General features: G+C 35.6%; 1 protein-coding gene across 14 annotated transcripts in view; it reads right to left on the reverse strand.

Annotated features, from left to right (window-relative positions):
• Positions 1 to 26152, reverse strand: part of LOC143246519 (polycystin-1-like protein 1) — a 352075-nt gene that overhangs the window by 146716 nt on the left and 179207 nt on the right. For 13 of the 14 annotated variants that reach the window (XM_076493355.1, XM_076493361.1, XM_076493363.1 and 10 more), the window contains one exon: positions 17730 to 17885. The exons of the other annotated variant lie outside the window; for it this stretch is intronic. In XM_076493355.1, coding sequence (XP_076349470.1) covers positions 17730 to 17885 — 156 coding nt within the window. The remainder of the gene's footprint in view (positions 1 to 17729; positions 17886 to 26152) is intronic. 14 annotated transcript variants of the gene reach the window in all.

Here is a 26152-nt window from a genome sequence, read left to right on the forward strand (position 1 = left end):
TTCATGACTCCAAAGTGTTATTTTGTGAAAACGAAATGTGAACCATGGCTTCTCGTCGAATTCAGCGTTTGGCACGCTAAATTCTAGGCCACGAACGACTGACTCCATTATAGGGTTCCAGGTTACACTTGTTAATAAAGAATTTACTAAGTACTTACACTAGCTTTGCTTAGGTGTAATAATTTCGATTCCCCACGATGGACTCAGCAGATAACCCGATGTGGCTTTGCTATATGAAAACAAAGTAGATCCAGGGGGACACTGTTAGCCATAAAATAACTTTTCCGTCATGCATCGATAGTGTAACTCATAAAAGCAGTCTTAGAGAATATAGCTGGCTGAACAAACAGATAATCAACAGATTGAAGCAGTCCCTGGTGGGCAGATTGGATGGTAAAAACCAAAATATAATTCGTGATAGAGTTTAACTTACTATTAAATAAATCAGCAATTGGCAAAGTATTTAACTCATTAAAAACTGATAGAATAATGCAATGATAGCTGATTTTCTGCGTTGACATGTTAAACAGTTTTACACAGACTACACTTTGGTCTTCTGTGCAATTTCGGATCTCGCACAGTTCTGTATTAGGTCTGCAGTTACCACTCTGTGAGATTAATATAATCGTGAAAGAAAGGTTTTAATGTGACTGACAAATAAGAGACGAAAATCAAACAAAAATTAATATGGGCAGAAGTAAACCATCATTTAAAGAGAACGTAGATCTTAATAAGAATAACTTGACTCATACAATAGCGAACATCAGAACAAGGATCTCCAACACAGTTATATTAAATCACTAAAAAGGATGAAATACACTTTCTAACAGTGCTTAAAAAGAAGAAACATAAAAAGGGCACGAGCCAGATATTGAACAAAACCTGAATTCGTAAGAAGACGTACTCACTATTGTTCTGAATATGTTATACACCTTACAACGAAAAGTTAAAAATCCATAACAAGTGGTCCCGCCTCCTCCCTTCCAGCGTCTCAGTTGTAAATTTGAGGACTTACAACACTAAAAGACTGACCAAGAGTACATTTCTACTTTCAATCTAACTGTCTTTATATCTAGTTTGTTAAAGAATGTTTTTTGTAATGGTTATAAACCTGATATAATTTCTTGGTACGAAATTCTTTGAGTTACCTCAGTACAACTGTTATATATATCAGTTATTTTAATTAATTAAAATAACTAATTAAGATAGATTATTAAGCTATCTGCCGTCGTTCCTAATTTTTGACCATTTCAACAGGGAAGGCAAGCAATCAATTTCACATCATCCCTATCAAGAGATTAAGTATAGCTCTTATGACGCACTCGCAGCTTAAAGTGCGAAATCCAGACCTCTATGATATAAGTACTTCAAAATAACAAAAACACAGAAAATGTACCAGTACTCTATAGTTATTTAAATTATAAAATCTGCGGTTTGATTACATTTAATAGTGCTTAAAATTTAAATTAGTTCTAAATAACAATCACGTGTTAACGTGAAACGTGCATTTTTACATTTATATCTGTTACAATCACATCTGGTAAGTAATAATAATAAAAACAAACTAGAGTAAAACACAAATGAAAATAACCAGAATTTCTCGAACCATTCAACCTAAAATAAAATAGGCAAAAAAAAAAAAAAAGAGAGAGAGAGCTTAGAACTGGAAATAGGTTTTAAAAGCTCTGTAAACCAAAACTTTCTAAACACACAAAACAATAACTGGAACTTACTAAATATAGAACAATCGAACGAAGCCATCACGGCAAAAATCGGGTATTTTAATACTCTGGAGGAGCTATATATTATGTTATAATGCGTTCAACTCTCCAGTTGACACTATAAAACACCGGAAACATAACTAGTTCTGTTTGTTTCTTTTAGAGCAAAACCATATTGGATCGTCGGCTGTATCCACCGTGAGGATCGAACCACAGATTTTAGCGCTGAATGTCCGTAAACTTACTGTTGTTACACCATGGGGTGAATATGAAATATAATTGCATAAAATAATATTATAAAGCAAACAATAACGTTTCATTTCCACTACTGTTCATATCAGCTAGCTGTATTCCCTGTAAAACTGCTTTTTCTGTTCATTTACGTAGTTTCGCAGTGAAGACGCACAATAGCAGGGTCTGTATCTTATCTGTTATGACTGTGTTTGTTTTTTGAATTTCGTGCAAAAATACACGAGGGCTATCTGCGCTAGCCGTCCCTAATTTAGCAGTGTAAGACTAGAGGGAAGGCAGCTAGTCGTCACCAACCACCGCCAACTCTTGGGCTACTCTTTTTACCAACAACTATTGGGATTGACCGTAACATTATAACACCCCACGACTGAAAGGGCGAGAATGTTTGGTGTGACGGGGATTCGAACCCGCGATAAAAGCAGCAAAAGAACCACCTATAATAATTAGTGAAGCAGTTTTAATAAAGCACCTACAAGCGACTTTAAAAACGACTCAATACTTATACATCCATTCACAAAACACGTCCTTACTAAGATTAGCAATCTGCAACAATGACAAACCCGATCAACTTGTAACAAGAAAACCAATATGGAATAAATAAATTAATAATTTGATTGTTTCGAAAGTTCGCAGAAAGCAACACAAGAATTACGTGTGTTGGCCGACCCTAATAACTCAACTTATATACTAGAGAAAGGGCAGCTAGCTGGCCATTAGAACTGGTCAACTGAGTAATTTTAACATAATATTGTGGTTTTATAATCATTATTACTCATGGCGTTCATGACTCCAAAGTGTTATTTTGTGAAAACGAAATGTGAACCATGGCTTCTCGTCGAATTCAGCGTTTGGCACGCTAAATTCTAGGCCACGAACGACTGACTCCATTATAGGGTTCCAGGTTACACTTGTTAATAAAGAATTTACTAAGTACTTACACTAGCTTTGCTTAGGTGTAATAATTTCGATTCCCCACGATGGACTCAGCAGATAACCCGATGTGGCTTTGCTATATGAAAACAAACAGACGTGTAATAATTAGATGAATTTGCAAGTGAGCTGGCTGGCTATTCAGTGATAAAGTGGATAGTGCGGTGAAAGGATATCTGCTTTTAAAAATTTAAAACTTTCCGCTACTACATTATTTAGAAAAGTATTTATATCTCTATTAAAAGGAAAACAGTGCTATTTTGATAATACAAAGGATTCTGTTTTAAAAGAAAAACACAATGCCAGAGGAACTTCTGTTGTAAAGGTATTGTAATGTAAAAGTGTCTTGAGTGAATCGAATGACGCTGAGGTACAATATCAAGTATACAGACGGTTATATGTTTTTTATTTCACTATATGTGTCAAAAAATTGAAATATGAAAAATATATTGATTAACACCTTATTAAAATAATTCCATTTGATGGAAAAAATAAGACTCGAGTCATTCCTTTGAATATAACGTCTTTAGCTGACAGAGTAATACTGGACTATATACTGTATTTAGTTTTCTCAAATCTTTAGATTCAAAGATTTCTAAGATGGTATATTTCTTACGTCACTGTATGAGTGATTGACGTCATAAGCCAGACATCTTGGTTAGCAGAAAGAGAGAGAGAGAGAGAGGGGGGAAAGGTCGATTAAAATTCTATCGGAGCCAGCTGTGCAAATAAGTCTACGTATATGACGTCACTCAAAGCAGAGACTTTGGAAATTATCGGACAGTTTCAACACGTTTATCTTCCACATTACCAAAAAAAAATTAAAATAAATAAAAAAAAAAAAAATAAAAAAAAAAATAAAAAATAAACAATCGGCGTTCTCTTGTGTTAGTCTGTTGTTGTTTTTTGTATTTTTTAACGAATTAAACGTAAAGAAACTATCAGTTATCGTAGCTAATTCAATACGGAGAAACCGCAACTAGAATTTTATGGAATATTCTGCAGTACAGCTAGAACTAAAGCAGACGAAATGTTGCTTTAATACACACACACACAAAAAAAGAGTATGAAGTAAACAAGTTACTGCATATAATTATCAAAAGGGTAACTATTCACGTTACAAAATATTTCCTTAGACCGAGAACATATTAGAAAAAAAAAATAATTTTTTAGCACTGTTTTTATTACCAAAATCTCTCACCGAAGTAATAACTGACAATTACCATTTCGTGAATCATATTAGCAATCGAATAGTAGAATACATACGTACAAACCCGCATTATCTAACAATACTGGCTGTATATGTTTTTTATCGTAGCGGTAGAATGTATTGCACACTGGCCTCGTATGCACTTGAAATGGAGCAAAATTGCTTCTCGCACTGTAACACTGAAACCGCGAAGGTTTGGAGTTTGTGACGTTAATTATGAACGTTTCAATTTACACAAACATTCACACATGCAGAACTAACAGGACAAAAGCAATAAACATTACGCAAAGTTAGGGTTTCTTTCATTTTAACACCTGGTAACCTGATAAATAAGTGTTGGTTGTACAAAGTTAATCACACATGTGCTTAGCACACAAAATGTGGAAACTGTTGCTGCGTGGCAAACAAGTTCATCACATAATTGAATGTTGTTTGCACCGTTTGTATTACATATTTCACTAGGCCCGGCATGGCCAGGTGTTTAAGGCACTCGACTCGTAATCTGAGGGTCGTGGGTTCGAATACCATCACAACAAACATGTTCGCCCATTCAGCCGTGTGGGTGTTATAATATAATGGTCAATCCCACTATTCTTTGGTAAAAAAGTAGTCCAAGAGTTGGTGATGGATGGTTATTACTAGCTGCCTTCCCTCTAGCCTTACACTGCTAAATCAGATGTGGCTAGCGCAGATAGCCCTCGTGTAGTTCTGTGCGAAATTCAAATATATTTCACACATAAAATATGAGTACTCTAACTATCTGGTAATTTTTTATTGAATTTCGTGCAAAGTTCCTTTAGAGATATCTACACTAGCTGTACTTAATTTTGAAGTGATAGACTAGAGAAGTAACTGATCAAGACTACTAATCATCATGCACTTGGGTTACTTTTTACCAACGAACAGTGAAGTTTACCGTAATGTTATGGCGCCTCCCAAAGAAGAAAAGGCTAGCATGTTCGTGACGGAATTCAAACTCGCAGATCGCGAGTCGCGTGCCTCAATCACCAAGATTATGTTGTATTTATTAGACAATCTGTTCAACTATAAAATGTGGAAAATATTACTGCGTAGTATGTACAAGTTGATCGTGTAACGTTTATCGCATAAATGTTTCACGTGTAAAATGAGGAAATTTTAATCCCACAGATTCACGTAGTCAAGTAAATGTTATTACCTCACTCTTAAAAACACAACAAACTCTAAAGCATGTAAGCACTGTAACTCGAGTGAGTTACCACACTCTGTGTGTAAAATTAGAATATTAATTTAGAGTAATCTTTATTACTGAACAAATTAACAGCATGTTTTCCGGTAGGAATCATTCAGTGATGACGGACATTCATGAATTTCCTCTATGACTTTCTGGTTCAGGCATGTACTTTCTACGAACCAATTACTTACTGGGGAGACGATGCCTTCAAAACCGCCACTACTGCAATTAACTGTTAACCTTTGAACTTGTGGTTCGATACTATTTCAGACGCCTGCTTTAATCAAATATTTCCGCCAAACAGCAGCCAAAAAAAAAACAACTGAAAGTAACAACGAAATTGGACAGAAGTTTTGTTTTGTGTTTAGACATTCCTCAGAAACCTGAATTAGGAGTTTATAGACAAGCAACTCAATGACTATCTACATACACTCCAAGTTGGATGTTTTCACTACTTTAAGGACATTTGTTTGTATTTAAATTCAAAAGCATTATCTTAACCAAACCAGACTATTAAAATAACAAGTTATCCAAGTAGATAAACATTGAAAATTATATTAACTAAAATAATGAATACTATTTTTTTTTCTCTGAAACAAGTTCTTCAAGATGTCCACTTTAAGATCCTGAACAGTACTAAAATAAGCTAAAAATAAAACTGTGTTACTGGTACAAGCATGATACTGCATGCCAGGATACAGAAAGTTATTGCATCAAGTATGTGACTAACTGAGTGTGGAAAAAAAAATCCCTAAACAAAGACACGAGGAGTGCAAGGTTACCAGAACTCTCCCCTTCGGAGCTGTGAAAGATTTTAAAAATTTCAAAACGTTAAAAAGGTACTATTTTGTGTATCTCCTTAGATTAAGGGAGAAAAATCCAAACCTAACCACCAAATGTCGTTATACATCCAAGTAACTCATTCATCGAAAATTGACGATCACAGCAGGATCGGAAAAAAATTCCAGAATTGACCATCAAAGTGCATTATACATGTGTCTCAAGTTATACATCCATGTAACACATTCAAAGACAAGTGAAACTCACTGAATGTCAGAAGTCATAAGGACCACAAAGAATCTCCAAAGAAAGGACAACAACCTTTTTAGTGACAAGTGCACACCATAAAAACCTAAAGAATCGAAACGGTCAGAAACATGATGTTCAGTGGAGGGCTATATAATTTAAGCAGCATATACCAGAAGCTTGTAATGAAAAGAGGAGGATCACCTGGCGTCGTACAACCTTTGTCTGGGTACTTACAAGTGCCAGGCCTTCATGTTGCTCATGCCCAGCATAATTTGACTGCTACATATTGTTTACAATAAGACGAAATTTTTTTTCAGGTTCTAGACCTGCAGGAAAGACCGTCCAAAAATGACGTCATTAACATCTACACCACAAAACGAAAGAAAAAGGGGGAGGGGCACGATCTGCCTTTTCACACCCTGACAAGATACGAATCACGTGACAAAGGAAACTGCTGTTAATACGATACTAAAGTCAGATCTTCTTCTGCAGTTATAATGTGAGATCAATGTCAAAGACACGATGTGGTAAAACCTGGTACAGTCTTACTGTATTTTCTTTAAAGGGGCAGGGAAACATCAGATCCCAGTCATGTCGGAGGAAGAAATCCCCAAAAATTAGAAGCACCACCACTACTGATGATAAGAAAAACGAATCCCATCAAATTAGATCATCTTTAGACCCTTATCTGGTGAGAAGCAGATCAGAAAGATCTACCAGCTGAGGACACACACCACATATTCGTTGGAAACTTGATGAAAACAATGTCAGAGTGCGGACTCAAGCACTTTCTCAAACACCTATTTCAAAGGTCGTTGCACGCACCTGCAAGCCCGAAGCTCCGTGTGTAAAGAACTGGTAAAGTTGACGACCAAATGGACGCCCTTCCGAAAGTGTAAAGTTGAAAATTACTGTCTTGACGAGAAACAGTTACAGTGCCAGTTGTTGATGATTCTGACGAATTGCCATTCAGTACTGAATCACGTGACATTTCATGCAAGTGTGTTCACCTCACTTTAAAACGTGTAATATTATTATTATTATCCTGTGTATTAACAGTATAATTTAAATATAACCAACACAGTAAGAAAAGTGTCTAAATTAAACTGTTATGGTATGGTCCTCTGGAAAGTGCGTTTGGATGTGTACTTCATTACTTTGTGTACCCATTGAATAAAGTACCCATTTCGCGGTATGTTATAATTCCGTAAACTATTCATTACACTTCTCAAAATGAACATTCCTATCAACAGAATTAGTCTTTCATTTGGAAAATATCACTCACAGCTGAAGTCTAGAGCTATAATAAGTACCCGTTTTAGGGCAAATATACTTTAAAGAATAATGAAACCAATTAAACAAACACTTTAAAAACTAACACTTTATTAGCGTGAACGTTTCGACGTTTTCACCTTGGTTACTGAACCAAATAATGTCCTTTAGAACTATATACATAGGAAGAGAAAAAATGTCGAATAACTTTTCAGCTTATTTCCACAAAGACATTGATGTACACTACATCTTACACACTGAGACAGTTTTTAATGTGTTACATGTTGTTCTGAGAAACTACCTTGAGTAATTTCGATAAAAAATTTCGTGATTCTGCAGAAGTCGTTCCTTAAATATCGATTTTAAATTCATAAGTAATCGAACGGTTCAAGTTTCCTGACAATTTTCAATTTAGTGTCTTAGTGTTGCAAGTAACGGCTTAAACAAGTGAGGTAGCAAAATACGCAAAGCCGACGTCAAACGAAAGTGACGTTTAATGGCGCGCATATCAAGGGTACCTTTGAGCCGGATGAATGGTTTTGTATACCGAGGCTCGAAATAATGGGAAAAGGCGGCAAATCACCTTCTTATCAAACTCGTAAATATATATATAATGATAAAACTGGTATAGCGAATGCAAACACAGACGAATTGTACTTACAAAGATGGCGCGCATACTTCATTATAATGGAAGCGAATGATGGTTTTAAGCCCAAATGAATAAATATACAAGTAACACAAACGACAAAAGTTTGAATAACATAATATTTTTTTTGGCTTCTGATTCCATGCAGAATGGAAATATTTCGAAACTGAACATAATTTATTTGACGATGAATCAGTTTCAACAATAAGCAACTGAACACGTTCCTCGACTTCATTTTCTCCTAACCTTATCACCCTGACAACAGCTGACACCGATTGTACGATTGAAGACAAAAATAGTATTACAAATATGGAAAGTTGTCATGACAACTTCTAGTCATTTGCTACACTTGCGAATACAGCACGTCTAGTCCGATTTGACTTCTGCCCTTTTGTATTTCAAATACTATCCTTCACTTCCATAGTATCAAAGAAAATCCGTGTGTCACCAATGACGACGATACGTCTCGTTCTTGACCGGGCGAAGTAACACAAATACAAAGAACGAACATTTTATATTCTCGTAGACAGGCTGGTTCATTGTCATTCAAAACCATACACATTGAATAGTAGAGTTTGAACCCTTGTTGCATGACTTACATAATGTACGTGTAGTTAAACGTTTCATTATGAAATAAAATAGACGTACAGGTAGAAAAACAAATGACGAGATACAGTTTATATAAAATGTATAAATTAATACGTGTCCCTTGGTTTATAAGATATTGAAAAGCGCGAGATTCGTACACGTGTAATACTTTCTATTTTTGTTACTTTTTTAAACGAATATGTTAAAAACAGTCGTTTCAACAAGAATGCCACTCACTTCACTCAGAAGTCGATCAGTTAAATTTTACACAAGATTTCATAAAGCTAGGTCAAAATCAGAACATAAACGATATAAAACAAACCGGATTTCCTTGAATGAAATATTCATGTCAGTTAACTATTCAATGCACGAGAGCTGCAGGCTTTGCACGCATACCCTTGCCTATGCAAATTTATCCGAAGCTCAGCTGGTTTGTCGCCACGAAGCACGAGTCAGTCTGCGAAAGACGTGAATTCACGTCAGAGGATATATTATAAAGTCTACGCCCATATTTATATAGACTAATAAACAGTCCCGTTCGCTACGAAATGATGCAACGTGTAATACTTTGATGTAAGTTGAAACAAGTTTAATATTTCCATATATTTCCATTCACGTTTCTCTGTTATATTAAGAACTTTTGTACCACAGTTAATAAGTACCATAACTTAATTTGGATAGAATGAAATATTCTCAGATGTAAATTAGTTTTAGAGCTCTTACTAAGCACAGGCGAAATATTTGCTGGATTATGCGCAAAACTACACAAGAGCCATCTGCATTAGCTGTCCCTACTTTTGAAGTGGTGGAAGGCGGAGAGTCAACACCATTCACCAACAATTCTCAGGCCACACTTTTCACATCATCAGAATGTCCCCTATAGAAAAACACACATATTGTCCCCAATTGTGCGAGGGATATTTTTATTTTACTTTTTTTTTTTGGCATTAATCACCTGGTACTAAAATATAAATCTAGAAGTCTCTGAGCACCGATCTAGAATGCTTTATGAAAATAATCCCAAGCTGTTAGTGACACAAAGTACGGCACGTGGAACCGATCAACACACCAATAGGGAAGCATACTTCAGCAGTTAGTTACCAACCCATTGAAGTTTTTTAACGCCTTACACCAGTGGTTCCCAACCAGGGTTACTCGCACCCCTTTGGGGTGGCGAGATAACATTTGTTTTGCCCACCTTCACCTTTATTCTTAAATAAATAATTACTGTGAGGGGTGCGAGAACATATTAAAATTTTTTAGGGGTGCGGGGGATAAAAAAGGTTGGGGACCACTGCCTTACACACTAGTGAACGCTTTAAGATATATTCATATTTTGTAAGTTGACCGGATAAGGCTCAAAAACTGGGTTTTATAAGTAACGACACGGTCAGTTTTGGTTCATTAACTTTATTTGTTATAGTGTGTAGAATACTATTAAATAGGCAGCAGTCATTCTTATGACCGTGAAAATTATTTCACACTGTTACCTTACAAACTTGAATTTACATATTTAAGACAAACCAAATCTCTTAATCTGACCGAATCTCCTCAGATATTATTGGAATAAAGAACGAAACTATTGTTAATAGAAATAGTAATTATTCAGTGCATTCTAACCATTAGGGATTTTGATGTTCTGACGTACCGATTTATAGTTTACACTTACATGTCAAGTTATCAGATCCATAATACGATAATCAAATGCGTAGCGAAACAAGCCCATCTTAAAAGCCATTTTCCATTACATGATGCAAATCAAAATTTACGCTACGTTCTGTATCAATGCGTTCAGCTTTGTAAATCGGCAGTGGCCACTGTTGACTAGCAATATACAGTGCAATAACGTATTGATGGAACAGGTAGTCGAAGTATTCGACTAAGCATTGGATCGCAGTATTATGGTCCCAGTGGCTTACTAGATATATATGTATGTATGCTTCATGCTTAAAAGAAGCAAGATGCTGAGAAACAAAGTGGTCAGGCCCTGGGAGTATATAACTGATCGCAATTAGACATTTTTCTTCATATGTACTACGAATTAAGTTTGTTTTTTTCTCAGTAGAACTTGTTATATTTAATCTTAAAGAAAGCAATATATAAGTATTGTAAACACATGTATATTCTATATGGCGTGTTTGACTAATGTCTCGTCACGTCACGTTTGATTATTCGAAACAGGAGGAGTCATAAAAGTCTAAATGCATTTTTCCAGATAGAATAGTTCGATTGCTGTCTTCCAATTACGATTTTAGTTATCGGGGAAGCAAGGGGACCGTGAACCCTTATAAGTATAGTGAATGTTAATATAATAAGCCTGAAATAATGATGTAGTTCAGGATCACCTGGTCTAGAACTAAGTGCATAAAATTTATCACGAAAGTAAAAATATCGATTCAATTTTAAATTTAAATCGTTTCTAAATTCAGCTATTTTCTGTTATATCACCAACGTTTTAAAAAACAAATTTCTTTAATCAACAGATTTTACGCTGTGAAATCAACAAATATTTTCCATTTGCTGTTTCTTTTTCAATCCGTTTTAAACTTTCGGTACACAGACTTACAACAATATTAGGTTATACTTTTGTTGCTAAGCTACATAAAAGCCGTAGTTGGAACATAGTATTACCAAAACGCAGTAGCTTTTCTCTGTATTATATATAAATATTAATATATATAGTATTATATTACATTAAAATCGAACTGATTTTTACCAATAATCATTCTACCACTACGTCACGAGTTCATTTCATGTATGATCTTAGTTCTGATTGGCAGGGAAAAAAAAAATCGTCTGATGTGTAACTGCCTAGATTACACTTTTCTGGCTTTTTGTTGGTCAGGTTTGAATTTGCAAAATTTATTTATTTCAGTTAGCTGCGAAATGTGTGGTTAAGGTGTACAATGAGGTTGGGGTGGTAGTATGTGCCCATTCATTTTTGATGGGATACATTTAATTACTTAATACATTTAATAAATCGAAACAGTGTACTGCCTGTATAATTCTTTTAATTACAGACTATTAATAAGAAATAACCACAAAATAACAACTTTACAAAGTGGAAACGTATTTAATTTTTAAGTTTTAATTTTTAAAAATGTATTTGCCGAGAACATGTTTTTGACTATACCATGTAAGTATGTCTGAGTATTTCAACTCGTTAATGAGACTTAATAATAATACTAAATATTATCTGTGTGTGTGTGTGTGTGTGTGTGTGTATATATATATTTATAAGCACTGTTTGTCATAAAGCCCAGCAAAACTCTACAATAGGCTTCGTGTGAATGTGCTCACGTCGAGTACTGAAACCCGATCTTTAGTTTTATAACCCCCAAGAGAAACTTTTGCAAACGGACGAGCTCAGTTTTCTTCAGAACTAACCAATTGTAAGGGTTTAATTAGATCTGCAGTGTGATGGCATACTGTATATCTTATTATAATTCAGACACGCTATCTGCAAGAACGTTACAACAGAGTATCAGTTTATCTGTGGGATCGGGCGACAGACGTCTTTCAAGTGAATTTCTATATTTTCGCAAGTTCAAACAAGTCTCAAACTAAAGGCAGAGGCACAAAGCCAGTCTATACGAAAAGAAAAAAAAATCCACGTCTCTTCTACGAAGATAGATTTATTAGGAAAAGCACTTAAGAGCCATTTATTGTAAGCCAAATGAAACTTTCAGTACTGTGCCCGAAGCTGGCTTGACTAAGGATTTTAACACGTTAAGAGAAATAATTTACTGTGCTTTAAGTAATAAAAATGCATTGCAAGGGTTGTTATCAAGATATTTTACTTTCTTGTTTGTTCACGGGTAACAACTCAGCGCAAGCGTTTAACATACAACCAAAACTCGATTTTAAATGTCAAGGCCAACTGTCAGTTTTATGGGAAACATTTTCATTGGATTATCTTTTCTTTAATATATCTAGGCTATAAAACTGTCACAACACCATTTAGATATATTTCAAAATACTAAGTACGTTTTCGAGAGAAAACTTAAAGGCCAATGGATTCAAATGTAACTTCTCGGATATCACTGTAAACGGTTAAAAATGCTTAAAATTTTTGTTCCGTGATATAGTCTCAAATACGATTTTTTTGAATGATTAATTTATATTATTTATTTTGGTCCGTTTTAAGGTAACAACCAAGAATTTTTAATAACTCGTCCACAGTATCTGTCTTGAGCCATTTGGTTCTGCCACGTACGGCATCAATTAAATAAATAATAATAAAAAAATCACTCATTGTATCTTATTTAACCTGTTGCCTGCCAAGTATTTCAGCTGCTATAATACAACTTTAATGCTTCTTCATTTTATAACGTTTTTCGTGACGCCATTTTGGATCGAAAGTGAAACAATTTGTAAGTAGGTCAAATGCATATATGGTGCTGACATCTAGTGTTGAAGTTAGGTATTACTGAGAACGAATTAACTCGTCCGTGGCACTGTGTTACCGATCGGCTTGGACGAGTCATCTCGTCTACGGCACTGAACAAGTTAAGACATTTGGTTACTTCATATGGTTTGGTTTGTTTTAAATTTCGCGCAAAGCTACACGAGGGCTATTTGCGCTTACTTCACATGGAGTATCTAAGATTGTAATGAATTTTTCTATAGTCTTGGGCATTTGGTTCGGACAAATTATGTCTTTAGTACGACTTATGAAAAATTATTACTTCTACACTAAGTACATCATTACAGTTGGTTCAGTCACGTATAGTCTAGAGTAAGAATTTTAAATAACTTTTTCCACAATACCGGTCTTGAAATTTTGGGCTAATCTACCTTACATCTTTTGTTTTTGAATTTCGCGCACTGTTACACGAAGGCTATCTGCCCTAGCCGTTTCTGATTTTGCAGTTTAGGACTAGACGGACGACAGCTTGTCATCACCACCCACCGCCAACTCTTGGGCTACTCTTTTATCAACAAATAGTGGGAATGACCGTAACATTATAACGCCCTTATGGCTGAAAGGACGAGCATGTTTGGTGTGACGGGGATTAGAACCAGCGACCCTCGGATGACGAGCCAAGCGTCTTAACCACCTGGTCATGTTGGGCCCTTTGACATTAATAACATGGGTTTTAACGACATTCTTTCAACATTTATTTTAAAAAAGGTAACATTGTGCTTAAATGTACAGTCTCTATTAATTACATTGACCTCTTTTTATTATTAAGGGTTAAGTTGAAAACTTGCAAGTCAGTTATATCGTCAAAAGTAATAATTATAAAGTTCAGGATGTTGGATTTCTGCTTTACGTTTCCAAATGCAACATTTCAAGGCGGTTACTTACAACCATGTAAAATAATGCATTCTATTTTTTTCATTTTTATTCAAAGAAAAGGTAGGCGGTACGATATTCCAAAACTTCCGTATGCATATGATTCAATATCAAATGAAATTCCAAACACGACATGAATAAATTCAATTACTTCTCTTCCAAGAGTATATTATATATATGCCTCTATATTACACACACGTTCCTCCAAACGCTGCATATCTCCTGTCGCGTCGATAGGTGATAATATACAAAAGGTACGATCAATATAAAAGCACGTTTGCCAATAAAGGTCTTCCTTTTATTAAGTATACCAGATGAACGTTTTATTTGTTAATTGTGGTTAAAAGTATCATGTAAGGAGAGAAACAGGAGCTGGATTAACATAATACACGGAGTTCAAAACCATACCTTTAAAAAACAAGTCGGTTTTGGCTTGTTTTAATTTCGCGCAAAGCTACTACAGGGCTATCTGCGCTAGCCATCCCTAATTTGGCAGTTTAAGACTAGATGGAAGGCAGCTATTCATCACCACCTACCTCCACGAATAGTGGGAGTGACAGAACATTATAACGCTCTCACGGCTGAAAGGGCAAGCATGTTTGGTGTGACGGGGAACACGAGTCGGTAACCTATATTAACACCTGTACATCGACGTGGTTAAAAAGTACAACAACAAAATTATTACTCGCGTACAACCGTTAAATTAAATACGTTAGTCTGTTCTCAAAATAAAGAAAGAAAGAAAAAAAATCGAACACTGCGATACCCTATACTGTAGAAAATATAACTAAATATAGGTTCAGAAACATAGGATCTATTAGTTGTAAAGGACGTACATTGTTGTCTGGTATTCCACAACGTTCATTATTTCAAGAGAGTAAGTCACAAATTTTAAAGAGAAAAGGAACAATAGGTAAAAAAATAATAATAAAATAACGACATTTCCTGTCACAAAATAAACTTTTCGTGTCTGATAATAATCATCATTTTTAGTACCCTGATTCTACTCGCTATAATTTTCTAAAAGCGCACAAAATCTTTCACAAACGTAACTTTAAAAACGTTAAAGAAAATTATTATTAAACTAGGGAAAGCCAACACAATAAATAGTAAATCTTCGATCTCATTAACACAACAGAAAGAAAAAGTGTCACCTTCTCGGAATCTTCTATGATGATAAACAAACCACAAATTCAAAACAATAGAACCGTAAACGTAACGGTTTCAAACTAATCAAGGTATATTGCGTGGAGTTTATATAAAAGCATTTGTTTATATTAACATTTGCTTAATACTATGACAATTATACAAAGTTTTCTTGGCTCAAGTGCTTAATATATTCAAGACACAGTAAGGCTAAGAAATAATCATAAACACTTGCTAAATTAAACGTGTTAAAGTGTATTCCAATATTCGCGCAAAGCTACACAAGGAACATCTGCACTAGCCACACCTAACTGCGAACTAATAGACAGATTCAACAGGTCCAGCCGCAAACTATTGGGCTATTCTAATCGAATAGCTGATTTTAACTATTATAATAAAGTCAAGACTTCCAAGTGCGGGCACGCTTTATTTTATACAACATGATGCAAACAATGGACACTCAAAGCCAAAGTCCGACACTCTGACCACTAGGCAAAACGGCCCAACATTAAGTGTACTGATGTCATTGGAAGTGGGAGTATCAACATGGACACCAATTTCTACTGGGAATTATCTAAATCTGTCTTCACGCCGTTTCTTTTGTATGGGTCGTGACTTGCGTCTACAGAAAATAATGTTGTTGATAATTAAAACGTCGTTTTCGACGCATAGAGGACGTTATGTGAAAAACTAATGGAGCGTTTCCATGGAATATTGTACAAAGGTGACGATGCTACCAACTTCTCCTATACTGTACTCAAAAAGGAAAAATCAACAAACGGTGTGTCTGCAAATATATGCGTCACTGCCAACTGGTGTGCACGCGTTGCTCTCGCAGAACAACTCTGGATTTAGGAACTGGCGCGCCAGTTTCGAATTTATGCGTTTTACAAAATATTCTTCGCACTTTAATTTCTGGTTCCTTTGTTGAATTTTGCGATAATCTACACGAGAGCTACTCGCGCTAGACGTTTCTAATCTAGCAGTGAAAGACCAGAGGGAAAGCAGCTAGTCATCACCACCCACCGCTAACTCTTGGGCTACTCTTTTACCAATGAATAGTGGGATTGGCCGTAACTTATAACGCCCCTACGGCTGAAAGGGCGACCATGTTTGGTGTGATGGGGATTCGAATTCGCGACCTTCGAATTACGAGTCGAGTGCCTTAACCACCTGGCCATGCCGGGCCTAACATTATAGCACCCCCACGGTTTAAGAAGTGAGCACGTTTCGTGGGACCGAGGTTCGAACTCCTCAGACTGTGAGTCGAGCACTCTAATAATCTTGCCTTGCCAGGCCTTTATGATGTTGATGCGCTATAAGTCCACCCACCATTCTGTCTGAAGGACTGGCGGTAAGGTGCTGCTGATTATAACGATAGTCAGTAGTTTACAATCAAGATAGGAAGATATTCCCGAAAGTGTTCTGTTTCAAGAGTAAACAGAACCAAAATTAAAAATAAATATTTTTATTTCTTGCTTTTCAAGTTCATATGTTGTGCTGTGTTATCTACAATTCTTCTTGTGATTTATAGCATGCTCACATTTTACTCAAATCACAACAGTGCAAACTACAATGTTAATTATCCCTTATGTGATGTCATTTTAGTCTACTGACTGACTGACAGACAACACACTATTGGAACATAATGGCTTATCCAGGCCGACTTTGGCTAACTTTGGGAAAATAATGCGACTTTTATTGTCGTCCTTTATCCTTCACAATCAAAGGGCAAAATCATTAATGTGTGGTGATTAATATTAGTTGACGCTAGATAATTGCCAAATTTCTAAGGTATCTCATTTTAAAATAAAGTTGGTGTCCAATTTAATCTACGTTTCCTTCTAGATTATTAACTAGTGTAGGTAGAATAGTTAACGTATTTATAAAAAAACTTATGACAGTGAATAATAACGGTGAGTAGCAAATGCACTTAGTACTAAAGTTACACTAGTTACTAAATTGTCTACAGTGTACAAGATCTCTGGCAAACGTAAATTTAAAATTCACTGAAATTGGACAAAATTTAAGACAAAAACAGTGAACCTCCAATCTGCTTGTAACGTAAAATATCATCAGGGTTCTGTGTTTTAAACGAAATATTATGAAATATATCATTTAATATATATAAGCGTATAAAAACCCATCAAATTTCACTCGAGTTTCATATTGACATAAAAATAAAAACTACTTTTTACTTATATAAATCACAAGGATAAGAGAAGAAATGAAGAAAATGTTAAGAGTTTTATATAACAAAGTAAAAATTGTCCAAGAGAAATGCATTACGTTACATTTATCTAGATAATAAAGAGATTTGAAAACAAAACTTGTAGCTAAGACACACAGCACTTGCAAACAAACAACAAAAAAAAGTGATAAAAAAAACAAAATGGATTTGTAACCTTAAATGTAAAATGTACCTTGATTTCGGACGACCACAGTTACGTTTTGATCTCCTGGAGATAATGGTGTAAAATGGAATACGGGACGTCGGGTGGCGCCACTGTCAATGATTTTATTTTCTGATGTGACATTCCAGAAATAAATGAGATCATTTCGATAATTCGGTATCTCGTCTGGAAAAAAAGAAAAAAGGAAACTAGTTTAAAGTTTTCTGATTAAACCGGATTATAAATACAATATTAAGTCTTGTGCTACGTGAAACCATAATTATAAATCATGCATATCAAGCTTAATTCTGTCCCATATTATGTGGCGAATGGTACAAGAGAAGCCAGCCAATGAATTCTACGAAATAAGGGCATCTACTTTTAATAGGTTAAATACTGATTCAATCATTTATATAACCTACTAAGTAAGAAGTACGTTCAGAAAGTTTCTAGTCTGGCAGAATAAAAAAAAAGTAACCAATTATTTATTTATTTTTTAATCTAGTCCCTCTTGGTACCAATACACGTGGTCTGGCGTTGCTGCAGCTTGACAACGCCCGCCTCGTAGAAGTCTTTGTCCAGCATGTCCAGAAACTCTTCGATAGCTGCAACCACTTCAAAAATAGCATCAAATCTCTTTCCACGAAGTTCTTCCTTCAACACGAAGAACAGAAAGAAGTCTAAAGAAACCAATACAGGGAACAGAAAGAAGTCTGAAGAAACCAATACAGGGAACAGAAAGAAGTCTGAAGAAACTAATACAGGAAACAGAAAGAAGTCTGAGAAAATTAATACAGGGAGCAAGCAAAAGTCTGAAGAATCTAACACAAGGGATAAACCACAAAGTCTGAGGAAAGCAGCACAGGGAACAGGCAGAAGTCTTGAAGAAAGCTGTACAGGAAACAGGTAGAAGCCTGAGGAAACCAGCATAGGAGAAAAAAACAGAAGTCTAAAGAAACCAGCAGAGAGAACAGGCAGAAGTCTGAGGAAACAAACAAAGGAAAAAAGCAGAAGTCCAAGGATGGCGAAGTAGTTCATAGTAACTCGGACTGATTGTGGTTCACTGGATCTTAGACTCTGTGTGATGATGTTCTGTGTTGGAGAAGCAACACTACACAACGACACCTGTTCTTTATGGCTTCTCGCAACATCCTCAGTTCATCAGCACAGTATTATCCACTAATGGTCTTGCCTTCCGAGAGATAGTCGTCATGACTGCCCCTTCACTATCCCAGAAAACTGTTACTATAATCTTACCAACTGACGACTTCTTGAACTTTAAACGAGGAGATTGTGCGTGCTTCCACTGTATGCTTCGTTGTTTCGGTTCAGGGTGAAAGTGGTAAACACAAGTCTTATTTTGAGTCAAATGTTTGTCTGGAACTGCTTAAAATCGCAAATGTTCTCTTGTGATCAGCACTCAACATTCTGGGTGTCCATCTTGGCGACACATTTGTCACAATTCAGTAAAGATGGAGAACATTTACCCATTGCCGATGCCCACTGTCTCAGCTGTGCATCTGACTGTTGACCTTCTGCTGTCAATGCTCATCTTGTGGACTGCATCAACTCATTTTTGTGTGTAATTTTGACTTATCCTCAATATTGGTTGTTCCTCGTTCAAATACAGCTTCCCATAAGTATAGTTGAGCATATGATGTAGCTGATACTGTTTGTTCCATTATCCCTTTTAGCATTAGAACTGCGAATACGAAAAACAATCCCGTTTAGCTCCCTCTTTAATCAGTAGTGCAGAGTAAGTGAGATCTTGTGAAGTAGAAACTTCTATCAGATCCGTGTGTATTCTCATTGATGTAAAGGTTTTCCTTTCCCAAGTTCTGGATCGTACACTTCTGGACTTGGTTAATGAGAGGTTTAGTTGTATCTCAGAACGGCTGGTATGGGTATTAACACTTTTATTAATAAGGAGAGAACAACGTTTCGACCTTCCTAGATCATCTTCAGGTTAAGAAAATTAAAGCTTTAGTTGTTGGTCTAGTACAGCGTTTTACTTTCGTAGTTACTAACCTGACCTACAAACATTTATACACATGAGTAAGTTTCAACAAAATATAAAGCCAAATGTATATAATTATTTAAGGCCAGAATAACGTGTAATAAGGTTATAAAAATATTTCAATCCATAATTTAATGCAAACGTTGAGTAGACAAAGATATTGACAATCAATATAGCAAGCGATGTAACAATTACAGGGTGTCACCGACGGCTCCAGTGTCAAAAGACTAGGTAGGTGTTCATGTCTTTACTTGTGTTGTTAAGCACAAAGTAGCACAATGGACTATTTATGTTGTCCCACAAATAGTATTGAAACCAGATATTTAGTGTCACAAGCCCAAAGACTTATCCTCTTGCGAAAATTTCTAAATCAGAGCAAGATTGGATTTTTAACTTGCGTCATATCGTAATCATTTCGGGATAGATCATCAGTTTGATATAAGAAGCAAATTAACTTTAAGCTATCGTTAATATTACGAGAAACAGGTTTACAGGTTTAGGACAATAGATAACGTTATATTATGTTGATTTAGTTTCTATTTAAGGAAAACAGTCACAGCACAGTAAAATAAAAATTCATATTGGGTCAAAGGTTATCCATAGTTACAAATTATGTATGCTTAATGCATCGTGATAATTTATTTTACTTCTAGGATATGATATCCAGGAAAGAAGATCTTTTACGTTCAAGCTCGTATGTTATGATGGCGAGGAAAAATTAATTCCCGTTCTACTCATTGTGGTTAGGGCACCCGACTCGTTATCCGAGAATCGTGGGTTCGAATCCCTGTCACACCAAACATGCATGCTCTTTCAGCCGTGGGAGCGTTATAAATCGGTCAATCCCCCTATTCGTTAGTAAAAGAGTAGCCCAAGAGGTGGCGGTGGATGTTGATTAGCTGCCTTCCCTCTAGTCTTACACTGCAAAATTAGGGACGGCTAGCGCAAATAGCCCTCGTGTAGCTTCGCGCAAAATTCAAAACAAACCGTAGAGAGTATGAAAATAAATGAATGGATGCTAGCTCAAGTTTTATTAAACATCGACAAACTGAATACACCGTTTAAGTTAACGTACTCTGTACATGATTTCTTGTGAAGTGTAAAACCTATTTTTCAGTATTTAATAGTACAGAATTTACGATGACAAGATCAGAAAAGAGATAATGCCAATATTCGATGAAAATGTCGAAGTGACTGTAGCAGATGTTTGAACTAAATATCACAGTTAAGATGTGGATATGTCATGAGCAGAAACGCGAACCCTCGAGGTGTCCTCTGTGACTTTGGTTTGAGAAACGCTTGGTAATAAATCATTATCTCGCCGTAAGGTTGAATAACTTCTGTAGGTTTACATAACTACAGATGTTTAATGGAACTGATTCTTTTTCCTGAGTCTAAACGTTAATGTTTGAGAACTTTAAATTGTTGTAAATTTGAGTGTCCATAATTGTGGGCTAGGAAATTGAATTCCTAAAGCAGCGCCACCTGTTATGTTATTTGACTGTGGCAAATTGCACAGCTTTGATTGTAATACTATATGTTTAAATTAAAATACTGGGGAGTTCTCGTATTCTTCCCACTCAGTGTGTTAAATTAGTTTAACGATTTCCACTGTTATTAACTCAAATGTATCCTGTGAGACGCGGAAACGAAAAACTTGGATAAATGATAATAAAAAATAAATTGCCATGTCTAAATGAAAAGTTTTTCTAGGTTATTTTGTGCGGCGTTTCGAGCAGACGCCCTTCGTCAGGTACTACGAATGTAACACGGTCTTTACTGCCTAACGAAGGGCGTCTACTCGAAACGCCGCACAAAATAAACTAGAAAAATTTTGTATTTAGACTATCAACTTATTCGTTATTATCATTCAACAAAATTATTAGTGTTACTAACTTCCACAGTACATAAAAAAATTACAAATTGTACAGTGTGAAAAAATGGTGTCGTAGGTTAGCTATATAAAATATATATACAGTTATTATTAAGCTTTATAACGGGAATGACATAGCATTTCTTAAAATAACGTATCATGAGATCCAATTCACTTAATGGAAGCAAACTACTTAGATATATTTAAACTAAATAAGGAGAATGGTATAGTATTTATCAAAATAAAAAAAATAATGTAACTATTTCACAAATTAAGTGATAAAGAAGTCATTGTTCCAGTTTTCTCCGAACTCTTAAAAATCCTTGGTTGCATAACGTAATAAGCTGGACCATTATCACAGCATTGTGTGGTTGGTACCATACTTGGTTAAAACATGTGTAATGTATTATGAATTCTCCGTTTATAATAATAGGTAGCAAAATGGTTAACGTGTTTGACTGTGGACCTGACGTTCTGTCGTTTGTTGTTCTTCTTGGTCGGTTGTTTTACTTAACATGAAGTGATTGACAACTGAAAAGACTCTGCCCTTAAGTGTAACATGTATAAGTTTGAAAAAAAAACCAGTAAAAGTGCCATTTATGTACATGTTAGCAATACTATGGCGGTGTGAACGTGAGAAGGCATTCATTAAAATATTTATGTTCAGTCACACAAGGATATGGTATCAAAGAGAAGTGAAACGTGATCCAATGCTGATGTACTCGAGGCGAAGTACAACGCCATTTTATGGTGCAGTTCGGCACATTTTAAATTGCATTATAAAAATATAGTAATTGTGGCCTGTTTGGCGACAAAAGACTAATTATTTTGTAACATTTAAGAATTGTTAAATCATGTCTATAGCTATGAAGATTGCCATCGATCTCTTTTCCCTCGCGGATGTTTTTCCTCCAGTAGTTGTTCAAAGCAAAGGATGACATAACTAATATGTTGCATTGCACCGATCTACCTCCATATGCTAAGTAGGGAAAAAGACAGTTATTTCTAAGAGATATGTACCTTGCAAAATACTACACACATATCGGAGGTCAATTTAAAATACTAAAAAACGAGGACTTGTTTTTTTTAAATATTTCTTCATAACAGTTCTGTATCTCCAATGTTGTTGCTGATTACACGTGTTTCTTTTATAATTCTTAATTTCCAAACTTGGTTGACAATTGCGCCTGTTTTGCACCGTTACGTCAGAGTTTGAACCTTGGTGTGAATCTGCAAGAACAACCTGGCTGTTTTATCTAGTCACAGTACACGGGCATGTAACAGAAGGTCAAATTGGTTTTTCCGTCTATTATCATTAAATAGAAATGCACAAGAAGAGTAACCTGGTTGTTTCATCTAGTATCATTAAATAGAAATGCACAACAAGAGTAACCTGGTTGTTTCATCTAGTATCATTAAATAGAAATGCACAACAAGAGTAACCTGGTTGTTTCATCTGGTATCATTAAATAGAAATAGACAACAAGAGTAGCCTGGTTTTTCATCTAGTATCATTAAATAGAAATACACACAAGAGTAACCTGGTTGTTTCATCAAGAATCATTAAATAGAAACACACACAAGAGTAACCTGGTTGTTTCATCAAGAATCATTAAATAGAAACACACACAAGAGTAACCTGGTTGTTTCATCAAGAATCATTAAATAGAAACACACAACAAGAGTAACCTTATTGTTTCGTCTAGTATCATTAAATAGAAATGCACAACAAGAGTAGCCTGGTTGTTTCATCTGGTACCATTAAATAGAAATACACACAAGAGTAGCCTGATTGTTTCATCCAGTATCAATATAAAGAAATACACAACAACAATAACCTATTTGTTTCATCTCGTGTTAACAAATGGAGTATACTACAAGGAAAAGTTAATTATTTCATCCAGTAATGTTATAGAGAAGTACATGTGTCTTGTTTAACATGGAAATTTCCTGAAGTGTAATTATATATACAGCTTGGTTTAGAACGGTCAAACTTATAAGTAACTGATGTGTGGATACAGTAATTATTACATGCTTGACTAAATCGATTTCTTTTTCCACATTCTCAGTTGTATTAAGAGGTCTTGTTAAACTGCAAGTAATGATTCATGGGCAAGTTAGGTTTAGGAAACCGTGAATAAGTCACATTACCATCACGCACACACTAAAAAAAAAAAAAAGTACTCTGTGTGCGTTTTCTGCTAATCAATTATAAACGAGACTACCGTACCCCAATCTAGACATAATACCAAAACTTGAATAACCTAGAGACGCATAACGAAATCAGTCAGGCACAAGAGAGAGAAAAAATGACGCCTCGCTGGGCTTGATCTTTTACATTTTAGAAGTTCAGGACTCCATAAAATAACGTACATCTGTTTACAAAACCAATGGAGACTGGCTTGAGAAATCTTCACACTTATTCACGTGACAATAAGAAAATAGGATGATATATCTAACTACCGTGTTTCTCCGAAAATAAGACAGGGCTTATATTCATTTTCACTCCAAAATATGACACTAGGGCTTATTTTCGGGGGGATGTCTTATTTTGATATATTAAAAAAAATGAAGTTACAAAGTAAAACTATTAAACTAACTGATTAATACTTAAACAAACTAATTAACTATCTATTAAACTAATTAATAAATTAATTTATTTTATTTCTTTCCTCTTCCTGCCACTCTTAACTAGGGCTTATTTTAAGGGTAGGGCTTATATTAAAACTATCCCCAAAAATCACACTAGGTCTTATTTTATGGGTAGGTCTTATTATCGGAGAAACACGGTATGAATATGTCTGCATTTGAAAGCTGCCAGCGACATCTTTATGACATGGATAAATATCATTACGCTAGTTACATATGTTTACCCTAAAATGTTATTACATTAAAATTTTCATTAAAAATTGTGCGACAAAAGACACAGATTTATAAAAAACCTAAATCAATGACTATTATCTAAAAATTCTTACATAGCCTAACAACAAGTAGACGCCTACAGGCTACAAGTCAACCATTTCTAACGTCATATGCAAATAGATTTGATTTGTAAATACAGGTACTGTACGATAAAGATAACAGAATAACAACCGGTAAACCATGAAGAAATGGATACTGGGAATTATTATTAGGAGATGGAACGGCGGTCAAAGTTAGTGAGAAACTGCCAGATCAACTGCATTTCTGTTGTTCATAGCAAACAGGGCAGCAACACAGTTCCAATAGATAAGTTGATAAATCAACATTTCTACACGGATAACATCCAGGCCAACAGCATATACGTCCTGCTGTGAGAAATGTGGAGAGTGACCCACATCAGAGGGGTGCTACTGTTGCAAAACAGGCGCAAGAGTACCTCAATCCCATGAACAATTATCTTCGTAACAAGGACAACACTGACAGATTAGACAGACGGAAGTCGCTCCTCATTCCTGGCAATATCGTACGTCGAGAGCAGTGGACATCACAAAGGTTGCCACACCCTCCTGCCTCTTGGAAAACTGAAATTATTTTCGGTAAATTTAGATGTGCATAATTTTCGAAGGGTGGATGTACGCAGTTTGGTAACCATACTCCAGGCAACTTTCGTTAAACCATTTGCAAGTTACTACAAAATAAGGAGGATTTCTGTCATGGCGCAGGGAGGACAATCATAGCTGGAGGTATGTAAAGGGTCAGGTATTGCTGCTGCTCAACAAATCAGAGATTTAGATTTTTATACACCAATGCCCAGCTTACAGGATGTCTGCTCATTCAGCACGAGCTCCAAAACGATGACTTGGAGATCAAACCATTACCACTCTCTCGTGGCAAAGGAAATAGCCAGACATGAATCCTACCGAGCACTTGTGGCCCTTGTTTGATCGATTCATCCGAATTTCTCCCGTGTACAACCAACTTCTAGAGGCACTATGCTCCTAGTTTCTTGGTCAGGAGTCGAGTTCAACCCCGAAGGCCCATATTTCAGATCTTGCAACTATGTTGTAGTGGTAAATTGTGTTCAACTCTTGGTAAGTTTCAACTAAACCTACAGCTGTGTAAAGTAAGTTCACAACGATTATTAAATGCGTGAAACTAAAAAATAAAAATAGAATAAAAAACAGGTGAATCTTATGTAGAAGATATTATGTTCAACCAGATCGAACTACTCGGAGCAAGCAAGAAGGATGTCTTTCTATTCAGTGTTAATGTTCTCCCTAACCCTTAACCGGCGACCATCATTAACCGACGCTGCTACTTACAACATTTCCAGTGTTTAAGGGTTAAAGTAGTACAGGTACTCACTTTTGCTAAGAACTGGCCTCAAATTGAACTCCAAAAAACAATAACATAATAATAACGTATTTATTTTTAGACTTTATGAAGATAAGTGTTTTTTTCCACTTGAAACTCTCAAAATAAGTGGAATGAGTTCAAGTAAGTACATCAGAACTCCCCCTCCTAACTTCAGTTACGTTTCAACAGAAACACTCCAAAGCTTACTTGGCATCATATTATTCAAGTGAATCCCCTAAATAGAAACTACATTAAATTAGTCGCACGACATTCCAATTAAGAGAA

This window comes from Tachypleus tridentatus, chromosome 3 (genome assembly GCF_004210375.1).
Source record: "Tachypleus tridentatus isolate NWPU-2018 chromosome 3, ASM421037v1, whole genome shotgun sequence".
Taxonomy (NCBI): domain Eukaryota; kingdom Metazoa; phylum Arthropoda; class Merostomata; order Xiphosura; family Limulidae; genus Tachypleus; species Tachypleus tridentatus.